Source organism: Momordica charantia, assembly GCF_013281855.1.
Source record: "Momordica charantia cultivar OHB3-1 chromosome 11 unlocalized genomic scaffold, Mcharantia_2.0 BLBB01000011.1, whole genome shotgun sequence".
Classification (NCBI taxonomy): Eukaryota; Viridiplantae; Streptophyta; class Magnoliopsida; order Cucurbitales; family Cucurbitaceae; genus Momordica; species Momordica charantia.
In genome coordinates, this window is record NW_028275159.1 from 1,412,272 (window position 1) to 1,426,966 (window position 14,695).

General features: G+C 34.8%; 1 protein-coding gene, 1 long non-coding RNA gene and 3 other non-coding genes across 5 annotated transcripts; 1 reads left to right on the forward strand and 4 right to left on the reverse strand.

The window, feature by feature from the left end:
- The first annotated feature begins 444 nt into the window (after positions 1–444).
- Positions 445–11,201, forward strand: LOC111006118 (exocyst complex component SEC3A). The gene is made up of 25 exons (XM_088119475.1): positions 445–774; positions 1,840–1,910; positions 2,127–2,207; positions 2,406–2,473; positions 2,706–2,808; positions 3,462–3,607; positions 3,780–3,897; positions 4,281–4,385; positions 5,622–5,723; positions 5,813–5,950; positions 6,399–6,527; positions 6,613–6,693; positions 6,775–6,849; positions 7,819–7,992; positions 8,076–8,217; positions 8,316–8,380; positions 8,959–9,129; positions 9,260–9,339; positions 9,581–9,662; positions 9,762–9,859; positions 9,929–10,037; positions 10,126–10,194; positions 10,392–10,457; positions 10,551–10,640; positions 10,799–11,201. Exons 1-25 carry the CDS (start codon positions 597–599, stop codon positions 10,907–10,909), a joined length of 2,652 nt encoding a protein of 883 aa, XP_087975601.1. The 5' UTR covers positions 445–596; the 3' UTR covers positions 10,910–11,201.
- A 342-nt stretch (positions 11,202–11,543) lies between these two features.
- Positions 11,544–13,827, reverse strand: LOC111006133 (uncharacterized). The gene is made up of 2 exons (XR_015788730.1): positions 13,642–13,827; positions 11,544–11,989 (listed from the first exon to the last, which is right to left on the reverse strand). It is a non-coding gene; the product is annotated as an uncharacterized LOC111006133 (long non-coding RNA).
- Positions 12,218–12,303, reverse strand: LOC148207991 (small nucleolar RNA SNOR75). Its single transcript, XR_015789113.1, has one exon. It is a non-coding gene; the product is annotated as a small nucleolar RNA SNOR75 (small nucleolar RNA).
- On the reverse strand, positions 13,086–13,170 carry LOC148207992 (small nucleolar RNA SNOR75). Its single transcript, XR_015789115.1, has one exon. It is a non-coding gene; the product is annotated as a small nucleolar RNA SNOR75 (small nucleolar RNA).
- On the reverse strand, positions 13,428–13,512 carry LOC148207993 (small nucleolar RNA SNOR75). The gene has a single exon (XR_015789114.1). It is a non-coding gene; the product is annotated as a small nucleolar RNA SNOR75 (small nucleolar RNA).
- Positions 13,828–14,695: the final 868 nt, after the last annotated feature.

The window sequence follows — 14,695 nt, forward strand, 5'->3', positions numbered from 1 at the left end:
AAGCGAATTTTTTTTACATTAAGCATAGGCATAAGATAATGCATTTCTTTTTGTTGGTTTACAAAGAGAAAATTTGATTTACTTGGCCCTGCACAAACGAACTCAAATTTTGCAAGATGGATTAATATCAAAATACTTTAAATATACTCGTGAAACTTTCCTATAGCATGAAAATATATTAGTAACTTCAAGTTTAGACTAACAGTATAAATATCTTAAAATTAAAAAAACTTGGTAGAAATTTTTTTTTTTAAAATTAGGTTGCAAAAAAAAAAAAAAAAGAACTAGGTTGCAAAAATATTTTATTTATTTGTTTAATTGAGGTCGATTTTTTAGTTCATTTTGATATCTTTTAATTAATTTATTGTATTGAACCAAAAAATAAGAAGAAAAAGAAACGTGTAGGTGTAGGCTTGAGCTATTATTTGGGCCGACGCATTTCGGGAAATTCGTGTGCTTGCCATCGCCAAGTACGGTGCGGTGCGTATCATCATCATCATCATCGGCTTCCACTCTTCTTCTCTCTCTCCTTCATTCTCCATTCTCTGTGAATTCCATATCGTAATTGGTTCGGATCAGGAGCTGCGAGTTCGGAAATGGCGAAATCTAGTGCGGATGACGGCGAACTGAGGCGAGCTTGCGAGGCTGCCATCGAAGGCACCAAGCAGAGGGTCGTGATGTCGATCCGTGTGGCAAAGAGCCGAGGGATCTGGGGCAAATCTGGCATGTTAGGACGTCAACAAATGGCAAAACCTAGGGTTCTTGCTCTTTCCAGTACGTCTGCAATGTTTATTCCCTTTTCATCTAACAGAAATTTAATTGCGTCTTTTAACTCGTTATAATCTCGCTGGTCTCGAATCAGTCTTCGAATTCTAACCGAGTCTACGGAGATTCTACTTTTTCTGCCGATATCTAGCTCTTTAATGTGACTACCTACTGTAGCTTCTGGTTTGTCCAAATTCGGAACCAACTTTGTTTATATGTTAAGGTGCATTCGCACACAGTACGAGCTCTCTGGAATTTCTGCTACTAGTTACTGTAGCTTCTTACTGCTATGGAGTACCTCTCTCCCTCTTTTTATCGTATTTGCCGGATTGAATGCGACTTTTCTTTAGGAGTGGTGAAGTTGCGTAAAATTTTAGGCACAGCAGCGAAATCGTTAATGCAATTGATTCTCAGACAAATCATTACGATGGGCCGTTGATGGAAATGGTAAATAATACTTAAAAGGTCCTACTGGAGATGACTAACTTTTTGCCACGGAACGAGAAAAAACTAGGTGTTTGCTGGGCTGAGGTAATTGTAGGAATGCACTCTATACATATGGGTGGGCTTCCACTTTTAACATCAATATTTGAAAGTTGCAACCGTCCTTTATTGCATGCTACATGGATTTAGGTTACTGGAGTGAACATCCTGTTAATGATTAGCTCTATATGAAATTTGAATCCTAGAATCGCGACATTGTAGAGCTATTTAAGTATTTAGTTCAGTACTAGTCAAGGGAAGATACCTTACTCTTACTTGAATAGGATCTAATCTATTGGTTATACGTTGGTGTCCTTGAGTTCTCGGTACGAGTCGAGGGAGCTTCTTCATATTTGTCTTGGAAATCTAGGTCTTTTGCAGTGCAGTTCTAACTCTGACATATCTCTTGCTGCTCCTTGAATTCTGTTGTATTTAGAAGAAGAAGAATTGATATCTTCAAGTTATTACATCCATTGACTGCTGTAACGTCATCACCACAAAATTATATTAGAACCACCGGCAAGATTGTAGATTGTGTCATCTTGGAAGCATCAAAGATTCTCATTTTATTTTATCTGTGGTTTTGTGCAGCAAAAGCAAAAGGTCCGCGAACCAAAGCTTTTTTACGTGTCTTAAAATATTCCACAGGTGGTGTTCTAGAGGTAATTTTAGAAATTTAATTATTTTTTTCAAACTTATGAAATTTTTAGATTTGTAATCTTCTTAAAATAAAATTTAGCCATGATCTTTCCTGTTGAGTATTCCTTGCACGATTTTTTGGTTGTTTCTCTCTCTTCATTTAGTTTGATTTTAAGCATCTGTTTGATGGCCAAAATTAGTCTTTCGCTTCCCCTATTGATAATCAATTTCACATGCAGCCTGCAAAGTTATACAAACTAAAGCATCTTTCAAAGGTGGAGGTTGTAACAAATGATCCCAGTGGATGCACATTTACACTGGTAATACTCCATTTCAAAATATTTCTTATGCAAAAAATGCTCCTTCCCATGTTATTAATTTTTTTTATAACAAGTTGGTTTTTTTGGTCTGTTTTCTGGACCTGGCACAATGATCTGGTCTCTAATAAATGTATATTGGATGCTATAATTTCTGCTTAATTTTTGCTCATTCTTCTCTGCCAAACTGAGTATTTGCAGGGATTTGATAACCTAAGAAGTCAAAGTGTTGCCCCACCCCAGTGGACCATGCGTAATATTGATGACCGGTAAGAATTAAGATCGTGGAGGAGTCAATTATTAATGTTTTTTTTTGTTATTTTTGTTTTTAGCTCATTGCACGTTGTAGTTTAAACAAGTGAGTGCACATGCAGATGATATTTCACATGCTGCAGATTTTCATGTATCAGAAGTTCTATTCATGTATATATATGTATGTATGTATGTATAAATCAATTACTTAAGTTGAATTATTTTGATGATGTATTTTTTTGCATCCAGGAACCGGCTTCTGCTTTGCATCTTGAACATATGCAAAGATGTATTAGAACGACTCCCAAAAGTTGTTGGTATAGATGTCGTGGAGATGGCTCTTTGGGCAAAGGTGCATGTTGTTTTCCTTCTTTTGCTTTTATATATTTTTTGATAAGAAAGATACGGAGGCAGACAAACCAGGGATCGGGGTAGAGAGAACCCCGTCCAAGAGAAAACTACACGACCATCAAAGTCTTCCAATCATTAATAATCATAAGGCGGCTGGAATTACAAAATAATTCCTTCTTTTATATTGAAACTTAACTTTAGGGTTGCAGCGTGCATTTGTTTTTATTGTTTACAATTTGATTGGTTATGCCCTTCCATTCATGTAGAGGGATATAGATTACTATTGCTTTTATTAGATTTTTATGTTTTTTTTTTTTTTTTTGCACAAGTGATACTTTGGGTTCTTGGAGATGTGTGCTTCTAGTTCATTGCTGACAAAAATGCATGATTATGGTTGAGGAAAACATGCCTCCCCTGTCCCCATATAATCTCTTGATAATTTCAGCCTTTATTATCCTTTTTAGGAACATTTAACTGTTTTTTTTTTATTCTTTAGAGGTAAGAGTTATTTAATACACTTGACAATGTTTTTTTGTTCTTTTTTTTTTTTGAGCAACACGTATTTTTCGTTATGCAAATTCAATCAAGTAATTGGTTCCAACTACGTGTGCCATTCAGTTTTTTCTGCTGATGCTCGTATAGAAATTAATGTAGGAAAATACGCCTGCAGTTCCTACACAGAGGAGCCTGCAAGATGGTCCTGCTATGGCTTCAGTGACAGTAAGCGACCTAAAAGTTACAGTAGAGAAGGAACTTGTTTCTCAAGCTGAGGAAGAGGACATGGAGGCACTTTTGGGCACGTGAGTTTGACTTCCCATATTTTTCATGTGAATTGGAGTGAGATTATATGCACAATGTTATATATGATGGGCCTGATAGTGTAGAATACTGCTGCAATATTGATTCTTGTGTGCTGCTGCTTGATTGATGATAACGATGATTTTCACGTTGTTTGTGATTATTTATATGCAGTTATGTGATGGGCATTGGTGAAGCTGAGGCCTTTTCTGAAAGGTTGAAGCGAGAGCTACTTGCTTTGGAGGCAGCAAATGTTCATGCTATTTTGGAAAGCGAGCCTTTGATCGATGAAGTGATCTGTTCTTTCTTTTTTTGCTATTCCATTTTTCATTTGCGATTTGCCCCACATATTTTCAACAATTTTTACTTTATTGAAGAAAATATTTCAGGCTTCTTATCTGCTTGGTTATGATTTCCTAAAACCAAAAGCCTTACATTTATGCATCTTATGGTAACAAGTATCTCCACTGTTAATCTCAACGGCATCTCAAATGCTAAATTTTGATCCTTTACTATTACTACTGCTACTAGTATAGCAGTTTTACTGTGATCATCTTTTACATATAGCTTGGACTATGGTCCTTACCAATATTGTTAACCCAACTTGAGTCGTTATGAAGTTTCTAATCCCTGGAATCAGTGTTTTATATTAATTTTGGCTGCTTGTTCTTTTAGGTGCTACAAGGGCTTGAGGCAGCAACAAATTGTGTTGATGACATGGATGAATGGTTGGGAATCTTCAACGTAAAACTTAGGCACATGAGGGAGGACATTGAATCGGTAAAACAGAACATACTTTTATTTGTAGTTTTCTTTTGAAAATTCCTCCTTACCTACAAATTATTTTTGCCCAGATGTGAATGCATGATATATGGATATATGGGCTTTTGGTTTTGTTTATCTTTTCCCTATTATAATATTACAAACATTGTACACCCAAGAACATTAGTACAACCTTGCTTGCATCATATGCATCCTTTTGCCTTTTCCGAGAGTGTCCATTTACATGCTTGCTACAATGTTTTGGCTTTTTCATTTTTGCTTTGTATCTTTGTCTTCGTTTGGTTTGTGTGATAATTAGTCAATCCCTTCTTTCAATATTTTTCTTTTTTCACTCCTCTTTTACTATGAAAAATTTAGAAATGGCTTAAAAAATTACATGATTTAAAAATTTTAGTTTTTAAGGGACTAACTTCAAAAACTGAAATGGCTTCAAACCAGAGAATATTTGAAGGGACTAAACCACTAGTCTTTGGGAACTCATTCGTTTCCACACATCCTTGTGGTCAGCCTTTCTAAAGAGTTTTATAATAATAATAATAATTATTATTATTATTATTTTGAAATTTTTTGCCAACTGGGATGATTTCTAATTCCCATCCTTTTGTATGGGGCCCTTTGATCAATAAAATTTCTGTTTCTTATAAAAAAAGAACTACATGATTTAAGAATTGTAATTTTTTGGGAACAAAGAAAATTTTAAATGAGTGATTAAAATTTTTTGTTTAGATGTTGTTTAGAATTGAAAAGAGAATGATGAGGAATTTACTAATATAGTCATTTTTTTCTTTATTGTAACTTGTGAGTTGGAAGTTCAACTCTGATGAGATTAGAATCTTAAATTTGTAATTCAATTTGAAATCTTTCCTAACCTGTCCGTTTTAGTCCAGATTTTTTGGAAAAGTGAAAATAGGAGTGAAAATCACATCTGATTTCAATTTTTTTTATTTAATTTTAAATAATAACAAACTAAATAATTTATTAGAATTTTTTTCTGATTTAAAATCTTCTAAAATTCTATGGAAACTAAAAGTCCATTAGGTATTCTTATGATGGTGACCTTATTATGTTGATAGCCAACTTTGTTGCTTCTAAATCTAATTTATATATCTTTCCTATGGGTTAATGAAAGAATATAACAATATGCTGATCAGATAAATCCATTACTTTGTTAATTCCTGACATAAGTGAGATTTGTACACTTCTTACCTTAAACTCATCTGTTTTGTTGAGCAGATAGAAACCCGAAATAACAAGTTGGAGATGCAATCCGTGAATAATAAAGCACTCATAGAGGAGCTGGATAAACTCCTTGAACGATTACGAGTCCCTTCTGAGGTTTTATATTTATCAGATTTTATAGAAAATGACGGGTTTAACTTGTGTAATTTTCCTTGAGCTCTCTAATGATGTTTTGTTGGTTGTAGTATGCAGCATGTTTGACTGGGGGTTCATTTGACGAGGCACGCATTATTCAAAATGTAGAAGCGTGTGAGTGGTTAACTGGTGCTTTGCGTGGCCTTGAAGGACCCAATATCGATCCTATATATGCAAACATGCGATCTGTATGTAGCACACTTTCCTCTCATTATTTCAATTTTCTTGTGATGGTATATGTTCCTCGTAAATCATAATTATGTACGTTTAGGGACGTAATTTGGTAACAACTGATGTTTAGTCAATTTGATGGTGAGCAACCTATTTATTATATCTACACTCTACCGTAGTTTAGCTGTTTCAGTTGCTGAATTATATCTGTTATAGTTGCTTTATTATATCTACGCTCTACCATAGTTTAGCTGTTTCAGTTGCTGAATTATCTCTGTTCTAGTTGCTGCATACAGGACCATCGTTCTCTGTATAATACTTTGAGCAGTAGAGTTGTGTTTAGTAGATGTTTGCAAATAATTCAGAATTAAGATACAATCACGTGGTGTAATAAATGCTAGCTCTTTAGGGCATCGGTTAGTGGCATAAAGAACTTTCTCAAGTGTAGTAGCTGCACTCTTCCAGGTAAGAGAGAAGCGTGCTGAGCTTGAGAAGCTAAAATGTACCTTTGTTAGAAGAGCTTCTGAGTTCCTAAGAAACTACTTTGCTAGTCTGGTGGATTTTATGATAAGTGACAAGAGTTACTTTTCTCAGGTATTTATGCAATTTATATGTTTTCTTACCTGGTTATCATGAATTTTAAGGTTGGAAGTGAAAATTACTGCATTTTTTTTAATAGAGAGGACAGCTGAAGAGGCCCGATCATGCTGACTTGCGGTACAAATGTAGGACCTACGCTCGTCTTTTGCAACATTTAAAGGTCAAATTACAAAAAGGACTTGCTATATCATTGCTTCTATTTCTTCCTTCTGTGCTAATTTTTTCCCTTTATTACTTGTAGAGTCTTGATAAGAATTGCTTGGGTCCGTTGAGAAAAGCCTATTGCAGCTCCCTTAACTTGCTTCTTCGCAGGGAGGTGAGTGAAAATATCTTACTACCCAGACTTTAACCATTGCTTAGGGAGTTTTTATGGTTGAATATTTTTTCAATTTTTTATTTCCTTTTGGACAACATTTCAAATAAAATTTATGTTGATACTATTTCACTCATATGACTAGTCGAATCCATGTGATTGTGAGCCTGGTTGGGTCAAGGTGTAGACAAAAGAGGCTAGTGCTGAATTTCCTATTTCTTAGATGGCTCCATTTTTATATAGTTATCTAATTAAAATCACAATCTCTCATTAATCTTTAAAACTTAGTAGTTGTTAGTTCATTATTTTAAGGCCATGCAGTTATAACTTTAATATTAAAAGATCCAGTTTTAAAATTTGGCTTCAAGCCTCAAACTTCCTTGTGTTGACCCTTATCTGAGTAAGCGTCCGCAATTATATTAAATATGCACCTGCTTTTGAAGATGCGCTTATGTTTCTGTTTGAAAGAACCTTTTCTTATCCTCTTGATTGTTAGTTTAATTTCTTTAACCTTTTTGTACTCTTCTCTTTTGAATTGAGAAGTGTAACATAGTTGGGCCTGCCCTCTTTGTATCAGGTTAGTCATGAAGTCACTTAGCTATAGTTGACAGATAACTCCACCTTTGGCCAAGCAGTGGAGCCAGCTAAATGTGGCTAAATGAAAACAATACTTAGATCAATGAATACTATATGACTTTTTTTTTTGTATAGGATTTGAATTTTGAACCCCCAAAAAGAAAAAAATTGGAAAAGCAATTGCTATATGATACTATATTTTAATTTTTAACATCTTAAAGGGAAGTTGGTATTAATTAATGCTTTTTACCTTTTTATTCAGCTCCCTATTTTCTCAAGAATAGATTAAATGGTGCTTATCCACCTGTCTGTCAATTTGCTGTGTTATGTGTTTACTGGTGAAGGTTTGGCCTTTTTTCCTTTTTTCTTTTAATAAATTTTTTTATTCATCTTTAGGCTCGTGAATTTGCTAATGAGCTTCGTGCTAGCACCAAAGCTTCAAGAAATCCAACTGTCTGGCTTGAAGCTTCCTCTGGGTCTGGTCAGAATGTAAATGCAGCCGACACCTCTACTGTCTCGGAGGCTTATGGGAAGATGTTAACTATTTTTATCCCTCTTCTTGTAGACGAGGTTAAAGTTCTGGTTCTACTTGTACTTGATCGTATAATAATTTGTTCTGTAAATGATTTTCCTTTTCATGACAACAAATGCAGAGTTCATTTTTTGCTCACTTCATGTGCTTTGAAGTTCCTACACTTGTGCCACCTGGTGGTGTTAATGGTGGTAAAGCAGGATATGATGATGACGATGATGATTTGGGAATTATGGATATTGATGAGAACGACAGCAAATCTGGTACTCCTACTGGCAGTTATCTTTATTGTTCCTCATTTGTTATCATAAATTTATAAATACGTCGTATTAGTTTTGACATGCAACATTGGTTGCTGTAGGGAAAAATTCTGTGGAGCTTGCAGCATTAAACGAATCACTTCAAGACTTGCTTGATGGAATTCAGGTGATATATCCACTTTGGTTCTACACATCTTTCTGTACTGTTTTCAACTTATTTTCTTTTAGTTACCGACTATAAATTCAAAAAGGGATGAAACCAACAAATTTTTGGATACATTCTTTTGTGTGTGTATGTTTCCCATTTTGTTAACAGATGTGGGAGAGCCCTTCTGGAAAAGCCTTTCTGTAGATCCATTTCTTTGTATAAACAATGAGAGTTCATGAAGCTGGCTACTTGATGTAGTTACACAATCACCTTTGTTATATCTTGTATATTTTTGGTGTTACCAGAGTCGTTTTTACATGTTGATTTCTTGTTAAGCATTGAGGTATAAACCTTGTTAAACACAACCGCAGTTAGAAAGCAATAGTAATTGGGAAGATTTAATATGTTGAAAGGCTAAACATGCTTGTTCTTTTGGGACATGCATATCATTTAGAGTCAACTCAAAAGTGTGTGATGGAAATGTAGATGGTTTTGCCAACTGAAACTACAGAATGTGACTAAAATTAATTATAGAATAAATATCAAGATATGGGCTTTTATTAATGTTAAGCCAATTTGTTTGAAATGTGAATCAGGAGGATTTTTATGCTGTTGTGGACTGGGCATACAAGATTGATCCATTGCGCTGCATATCAATGCATGGTATCACAGAGCGTTATCTTTCAGGACAGAAAGCTGATGCCGCCGGCTTTGTCCGTCTTTTACTTGGTGACTTGGAGTCGAGAATTTCCATGCAGTTTAACCGCGTAAGTTTGGCAATACGCTAAGATTGTAAATATGTGTGCACACATGTAGCTTGAAGCTAATGGTAGGCAGTATTTCTTTCTGGGGTTTATGCCACAGCCAACCTTATTAAAATGTGCAAATATTTCACAGTTTGTTGATGAAGCTTGTCACCAGATAGAAAGGAATGAGAGAAATGTTAGGCAGATGGGGGTACTATCTTATATTCCAAGGTAAATTTATCAATTTTTTCAATTTGCTTCAAGTCAAGGCTGTATAGATAAAGATCTTACTGTGTCAACAAGATTTAACAATCCATGTTCAATACTTTTATTTCTGTATTCTGTTACATGAACTTATACAACACACCTCTTGGGAATAGTTTATGCCAAATGCAAAGGAGGTTTATGTTGCACTGCTATTAAGTTTTAGACTTGGTTGAGAGCATATGTTTTACTTATTGCCTTTGCATAGGTTTGCAACTCTTGCTACTCGAATGGAGCAGTACATCCAGGGACAATCTAGGGATTTAGTTGATCAAGCATATACAAAATTTGTGAGTTTCCTAGAACTCATTTATGATTGTTATTGTGATGTGATTGGCAATAATCTGGAAATTTATTACTTTCTATGTCTCTATACATTGTTTTGATAGGTCAGTATCATGTTTGTGACTTTAGAGAAAATTGCACAAACAGATCCAAAATATTCCGAGATTTTTCTTTTAGAAAATTATGCAGCTTTCCAGAATAGGTACGTATTACAAAGTCAGAACTTTTATTGGAACATATATATATACCAATCTCAATATATCACGTGCAGTCTCTATGATCTAGCCAACGTTGTGCCCACCCTAGCAAAGTTCTATCACCAGGCAAGTGAAGCTTATGAGCAGGCTTGCACACGACATATAAGTATGATTATATACTATGTAAGTCATTCTCCCCAACTCCCCCCTCTCTTTTTTAATTATTATTATTTATTTATTTAACTGCTTTCAATTTTTTTTTCTTGTTCAGCAATTTGAACGGTTATTCCAATTTGCTCGAAGAATAGAAGACTTGCTTTACACTATCCCACCAGAAGAGGTTTGTATGTTACTAATATATTTTGCTGTATTAGAATCAATGTCTATTATTATTTTTTCAAATTTAAGAAAGCACTTTAACTTCCAGGTATGCGTCATTGTAATCCACCACTAAGGTGTCTTTATAATTGTTGTTGGCCCATGGATGATATATGTGAAATCTGTATTATTATATTTCTTTTTTTGTGTGAATTTTAGGTTCCCTTCCAGCTTGGATTGTCCAAAATGGATCTTCGGAAAATGTTAAAATCGAGTTTGTCTGGAGTAAGCTGCAATTCTTCAGAATAATACATTTATATATTTCTATCATAAACCGCACTGATCTAAATGTCAGTTGGGAATCTGTTCTTGACACAGGTTGACAAATCGATTACTGCAATGTATAAGAAGTTGCAGAAGAACCTCACCTCAGAGGAACTACTTCCTTCTTTATGGGACAAGTGCAAGGTACATGAAATCTTCTCTCTTATGCAACACTATGATGATTATCACAATTAGATAATCCTTCTGACGAGCTTATGCTTTCAATTAGAGACGTGATCTAAAACGCATTGGGTATTGAAGTTTAAGCAAAATCTGATGAACTTATCTTGATTTGATTGCAGAAGGAATTTCTGGACAAGTACGATAGTTTTGCCCAACTTGTTGCTAAAATTTACCCTCAGGAGACGTTTTTTTCAGTAGTGGAAATGAGAGATCTTCTAGCTTCCATGTAATTAAAATGAAACACGATGGGATCCTGTCGTGTACATCTTTTTGGCTTTCATTTTTTCGATATAAATTTTAAGAGGTCAGTCATTCTTTGTTCCATTCAATAATTTCATTCAACGACTCCAGAGATAATTTGTGTAGAAAGTCATTCTCTGATACGAATTAGGCATGTATTTATTGTATAAGAGCTCTCGGGTCGCTGCTGTGGCCTCTCCTGTTGTGTTGACTACCAAGCCTACTGAGTTAATTTACATTCAAGATTTGTATGTGAGAAAGTTGGAAAAGTTTAGTTTCTTAGCGGAGGGCCTTATTTTTCTCAAATTCGTAAAATGCTACACAGCTTTTGTGATTCTATAATCATTATTTATTTAGAATATGAACAAGAGAACTGTTAATCAATGAAGCAGAAACAGAAACATTAATATTGAAAGGGTCAAAATCTGCTCTCTTCTTCAGTCGCATTAAATCGACATTTGAGGCCAAAGTAATTTCTCCCAGTCACATTTTTCGGTGGATGAAGCTCGAGGAAAACATAATTCCTGGGATCGCAATCCAATAAGCTCGTCAGATAATTCCACTTCCATTTTGAGTAGTCAAAGGTGATATTTCTGGGTGTGCACTATCTTCAACACAATAATATTCAATGAAATATTCTTGGGGATTCAAAATATTTGAAAAATATTCCACGAGTGGAAAGTACATCAAATTCTTACGTATACTCTGACAAGGTACATTTGAATATGAAATTTCAATTGGTTAACCTAGATTTTCTTTGACATTAATGTTTTGTATGAATTTGGTATGTATACAAGTTTTAATTGAAACTTGGCTAGAGGTTTTAGGGTTTGGAAGTAGCTAGGTTTAATGCATCAAGAAAAAGGAAGCAACAGAAAAACATTCTACGGAGGCGGCGCAATGCATCAAGAAACTTGGCTGCCAATTTACAAGTACCAGTACGGCTCAAAAGTGCTTGAGAAATAATCACAGAACCAATCTCAGTTTCAATTAAACTTGAGTCTGTATCCTCATCATCGCCGCACTTGTGCTTGTGCACATGCCACTGCCATATATTAAAATGAGAAATACTTGAAAGAAAAGAAAAAAAAAACACATCAGAAGATCTGCACAAGAAAATCAGAAATCGAAATCATCCTGGACAGATAATCGTGATGATGATTATCAAGCAAAATAATGGAAAACTATCTTCAAAACCTCAATAAAACCTCTAACAATGGCCAGAGCCGCCGAAAAGGAAGAAGAAAAAGAGTAATTCATAATGTAAAAGAAAGAAGAAAATGAAAAGGAGGTTGAAATTCTCTCAGACAAATGCCTCGTTTTGTCGTCAGGGGTAAATGGATTAGAGATCGGACTCGTCATCAATTTTTCATCATCACAGAGAAAAACCTCCACATTGCTAACTAAATATAAACAAAATACAATCGATCGAGAAAAACCCCAAGGCATTCGCATGCAGAAATTCAAAGACAGAACCGCGCGGCGAAGCCAAAGCTGAAGAAAACGGAGCAGATCACTTCCTGGTTACGGTGGAACATCTTACTACTTATGGGGAGACTGAAGCTAGGGCTTACCGATCCGGTCCATGCCCTCTTACTATGAAAGACGAAATTGCCCATCTCAGTGGGTAAACCTCGGCCCATTGGAGTCCAATGGGCCCAGTTGTACGCAGAAAAGCTCAATACGAAATTTCAAACAATTGTGGATTTGGCAATTCAAATAGAAGATTTTGAGAGAATGTTTAAAATTATATAAACTTATATGCATAGCAAGTAATATATTTTGTAAGATATTAGTTGAAAATGGTAGATTTTGAGAAAACATCTTGAAATAAAAAAGTTCTTTTTGTTAGAACTTTGATAAAAAATTGAAAACGTTGAGCTTTACCATAAACTAATTAGCATTAGGTTTTGTTTTGAAAAATGCACTTCCGTCAAAATGTAACATAAACGTATCAAATAAAATTCTAAACGTCCAATTTCTGTAATTTAACCTTTAATATTTATAGGCAAAGACTGCAATTAATTATTATGAAGGAATCATCGGCCTCCAAATTAACCATTAGCATTTGAACGATGTGGTTCTTCGTCTTGGAGTGTCAAGATTTCTAAGGTTTGGGCAAATCTTCGACAAGGAAACAAAACAAAAGAATTGGTGAGGTTTGATTTCTCTCAGACAAATGCCTCGTTTTGTCGTCAGAGGTGAATGGATTAGAGATCGGACTCGTCATCGATTTGAATCATCACCGAGAAAAAAACCTCTAAATAAATGAAAACCTTGAATAAAAATTTGTTTTTCAGAAGAAAACTATCCAATCAAATTTGTCTTTTTCATCTGAAACAAAAGATTGAATCCGAATTCTACACAAAACGGTTCCTTGAACTAAACGAGAGCTTCGGTCGCAAAAGAAGAAATTCGAACTAAACAGAAAGTGCGGCGGAGAAGGAATAAGATAAATAATCATTCATTACAGAAAAGGGAAAAAAAGAAAATAAAAGGAGGTTGAATTTCTCTCAGACAAATGCCTCGTTTTGTCGTCACGGGTGAATGGATTAGAGATCGGACTCGTCATCGATATCCATCATCACGGAGAAAAAAAAACCTCCACACCGAAGAAAAATTTAAAAAAAAAAATTCGTTGATGAGGAAAACCATATCAGATCCAATTAGCCTTTCGTAACTAAACAGAAGATTGAATAAAAAATCTAAACAAAACTCTTACTTATCCAACGGGAGAAATCAGACTGCGGAAATTGGAAGAAATTTTGAGCGGCGGAGACGAGAGTGAACGATTGACGAACACTGCACTACTTATAGAAGAGAGACGCCACGCGGCTAGGGCTTGGCTTAGGGTTACCGTCCCGCCTCCAATTTTTGAAGACGAAACTACCCTTGCTGAGTTGGCTTCCTTAATCCAAACTTTTGTCAAATATGGCTATGCCCACTAAATCTGACATATTTAGATTTTTGGTTTAACATTCTTTTGTTCATTTCAGTCTTTGAAAACTTTGTTTTTGGCTGCGTGATTTATAAAATTAATCATTTTAGTTTCTCCATTTATTTTAAAGTCATTTTTACTAAAATGTAGTATGGTATTTCTCTCCGTTATAAAAGGGTATTATAATATTTTTATTGGATATAAAATTGTAGGAGGCTCCATGGAAAGCTACTGCACGACCTTTGGTGCGACAATCTCAGTCGCAGGATCGGCCCCGTCTAAGGAGGGAAGTTTTCCATTGCAACGCCAATTAAGGTGAAGGTTGTGCCTATCATGACGATTCCAATGACTTGAATTTAAAGTATGTGAAACTGAGAGGGACCAAAATAGTTGATTAAAACGGATATTTTAAAAATACAACTAATCAGAAACCTAGGTTTTAATAGATTTTACTCATTTTAACCCTCTTTTCTTTTTAAATGCTCTTCTAGATTTTTGACACTAAATGTTTTGAGATTTGATTCATTTACCATAAACAAAACATTTAAGAGTTTTTTTATCATTTAAATGACTCCCGTCCCATTCTTCATACACTATTTTTTTTTTCTTCATATATTCGTAATTAACTGCGTACATCAAATTATTGCAGATATAAGCATGTAGAAAAGTTCTCATTTAAGCTTCTTTTCTAGCTTCAAATCTTACAAATTTATCCTTTTAACTGCCTATTGAATTTCAGCTTTTACTTAATTTCTCTAATTAGTAAATTTGGCTGGTTTCAAGAGTAGTGTGGTCGATTTTTTTTTTTATTTTATTTTCCTTCTTCACTCCTAATACA

Coding starts and splice junctions, on each gene's coding strand:
- LOC111006118 (XM_088119475.1), top strand. CDS start 597: ATGGCGAAATCTAGTGCGGATGACGGCGAACTGAGGCGAGCTTGCGAG. Junction 8,218..8,315: donor TGAGAACGACAGCAAATCTG/GTACTCCTACTG, acceptor TGGTTGCTGTAG/GGAAAAATTCTGTGGAGCTT. Junction 9,130..9,259: donor TTTCCATGCAGTTTAACCGC/GTAAGTTTGGCA, acceptor AATATTTCACAG/TTTGTTGATGAAGCTTGTCA.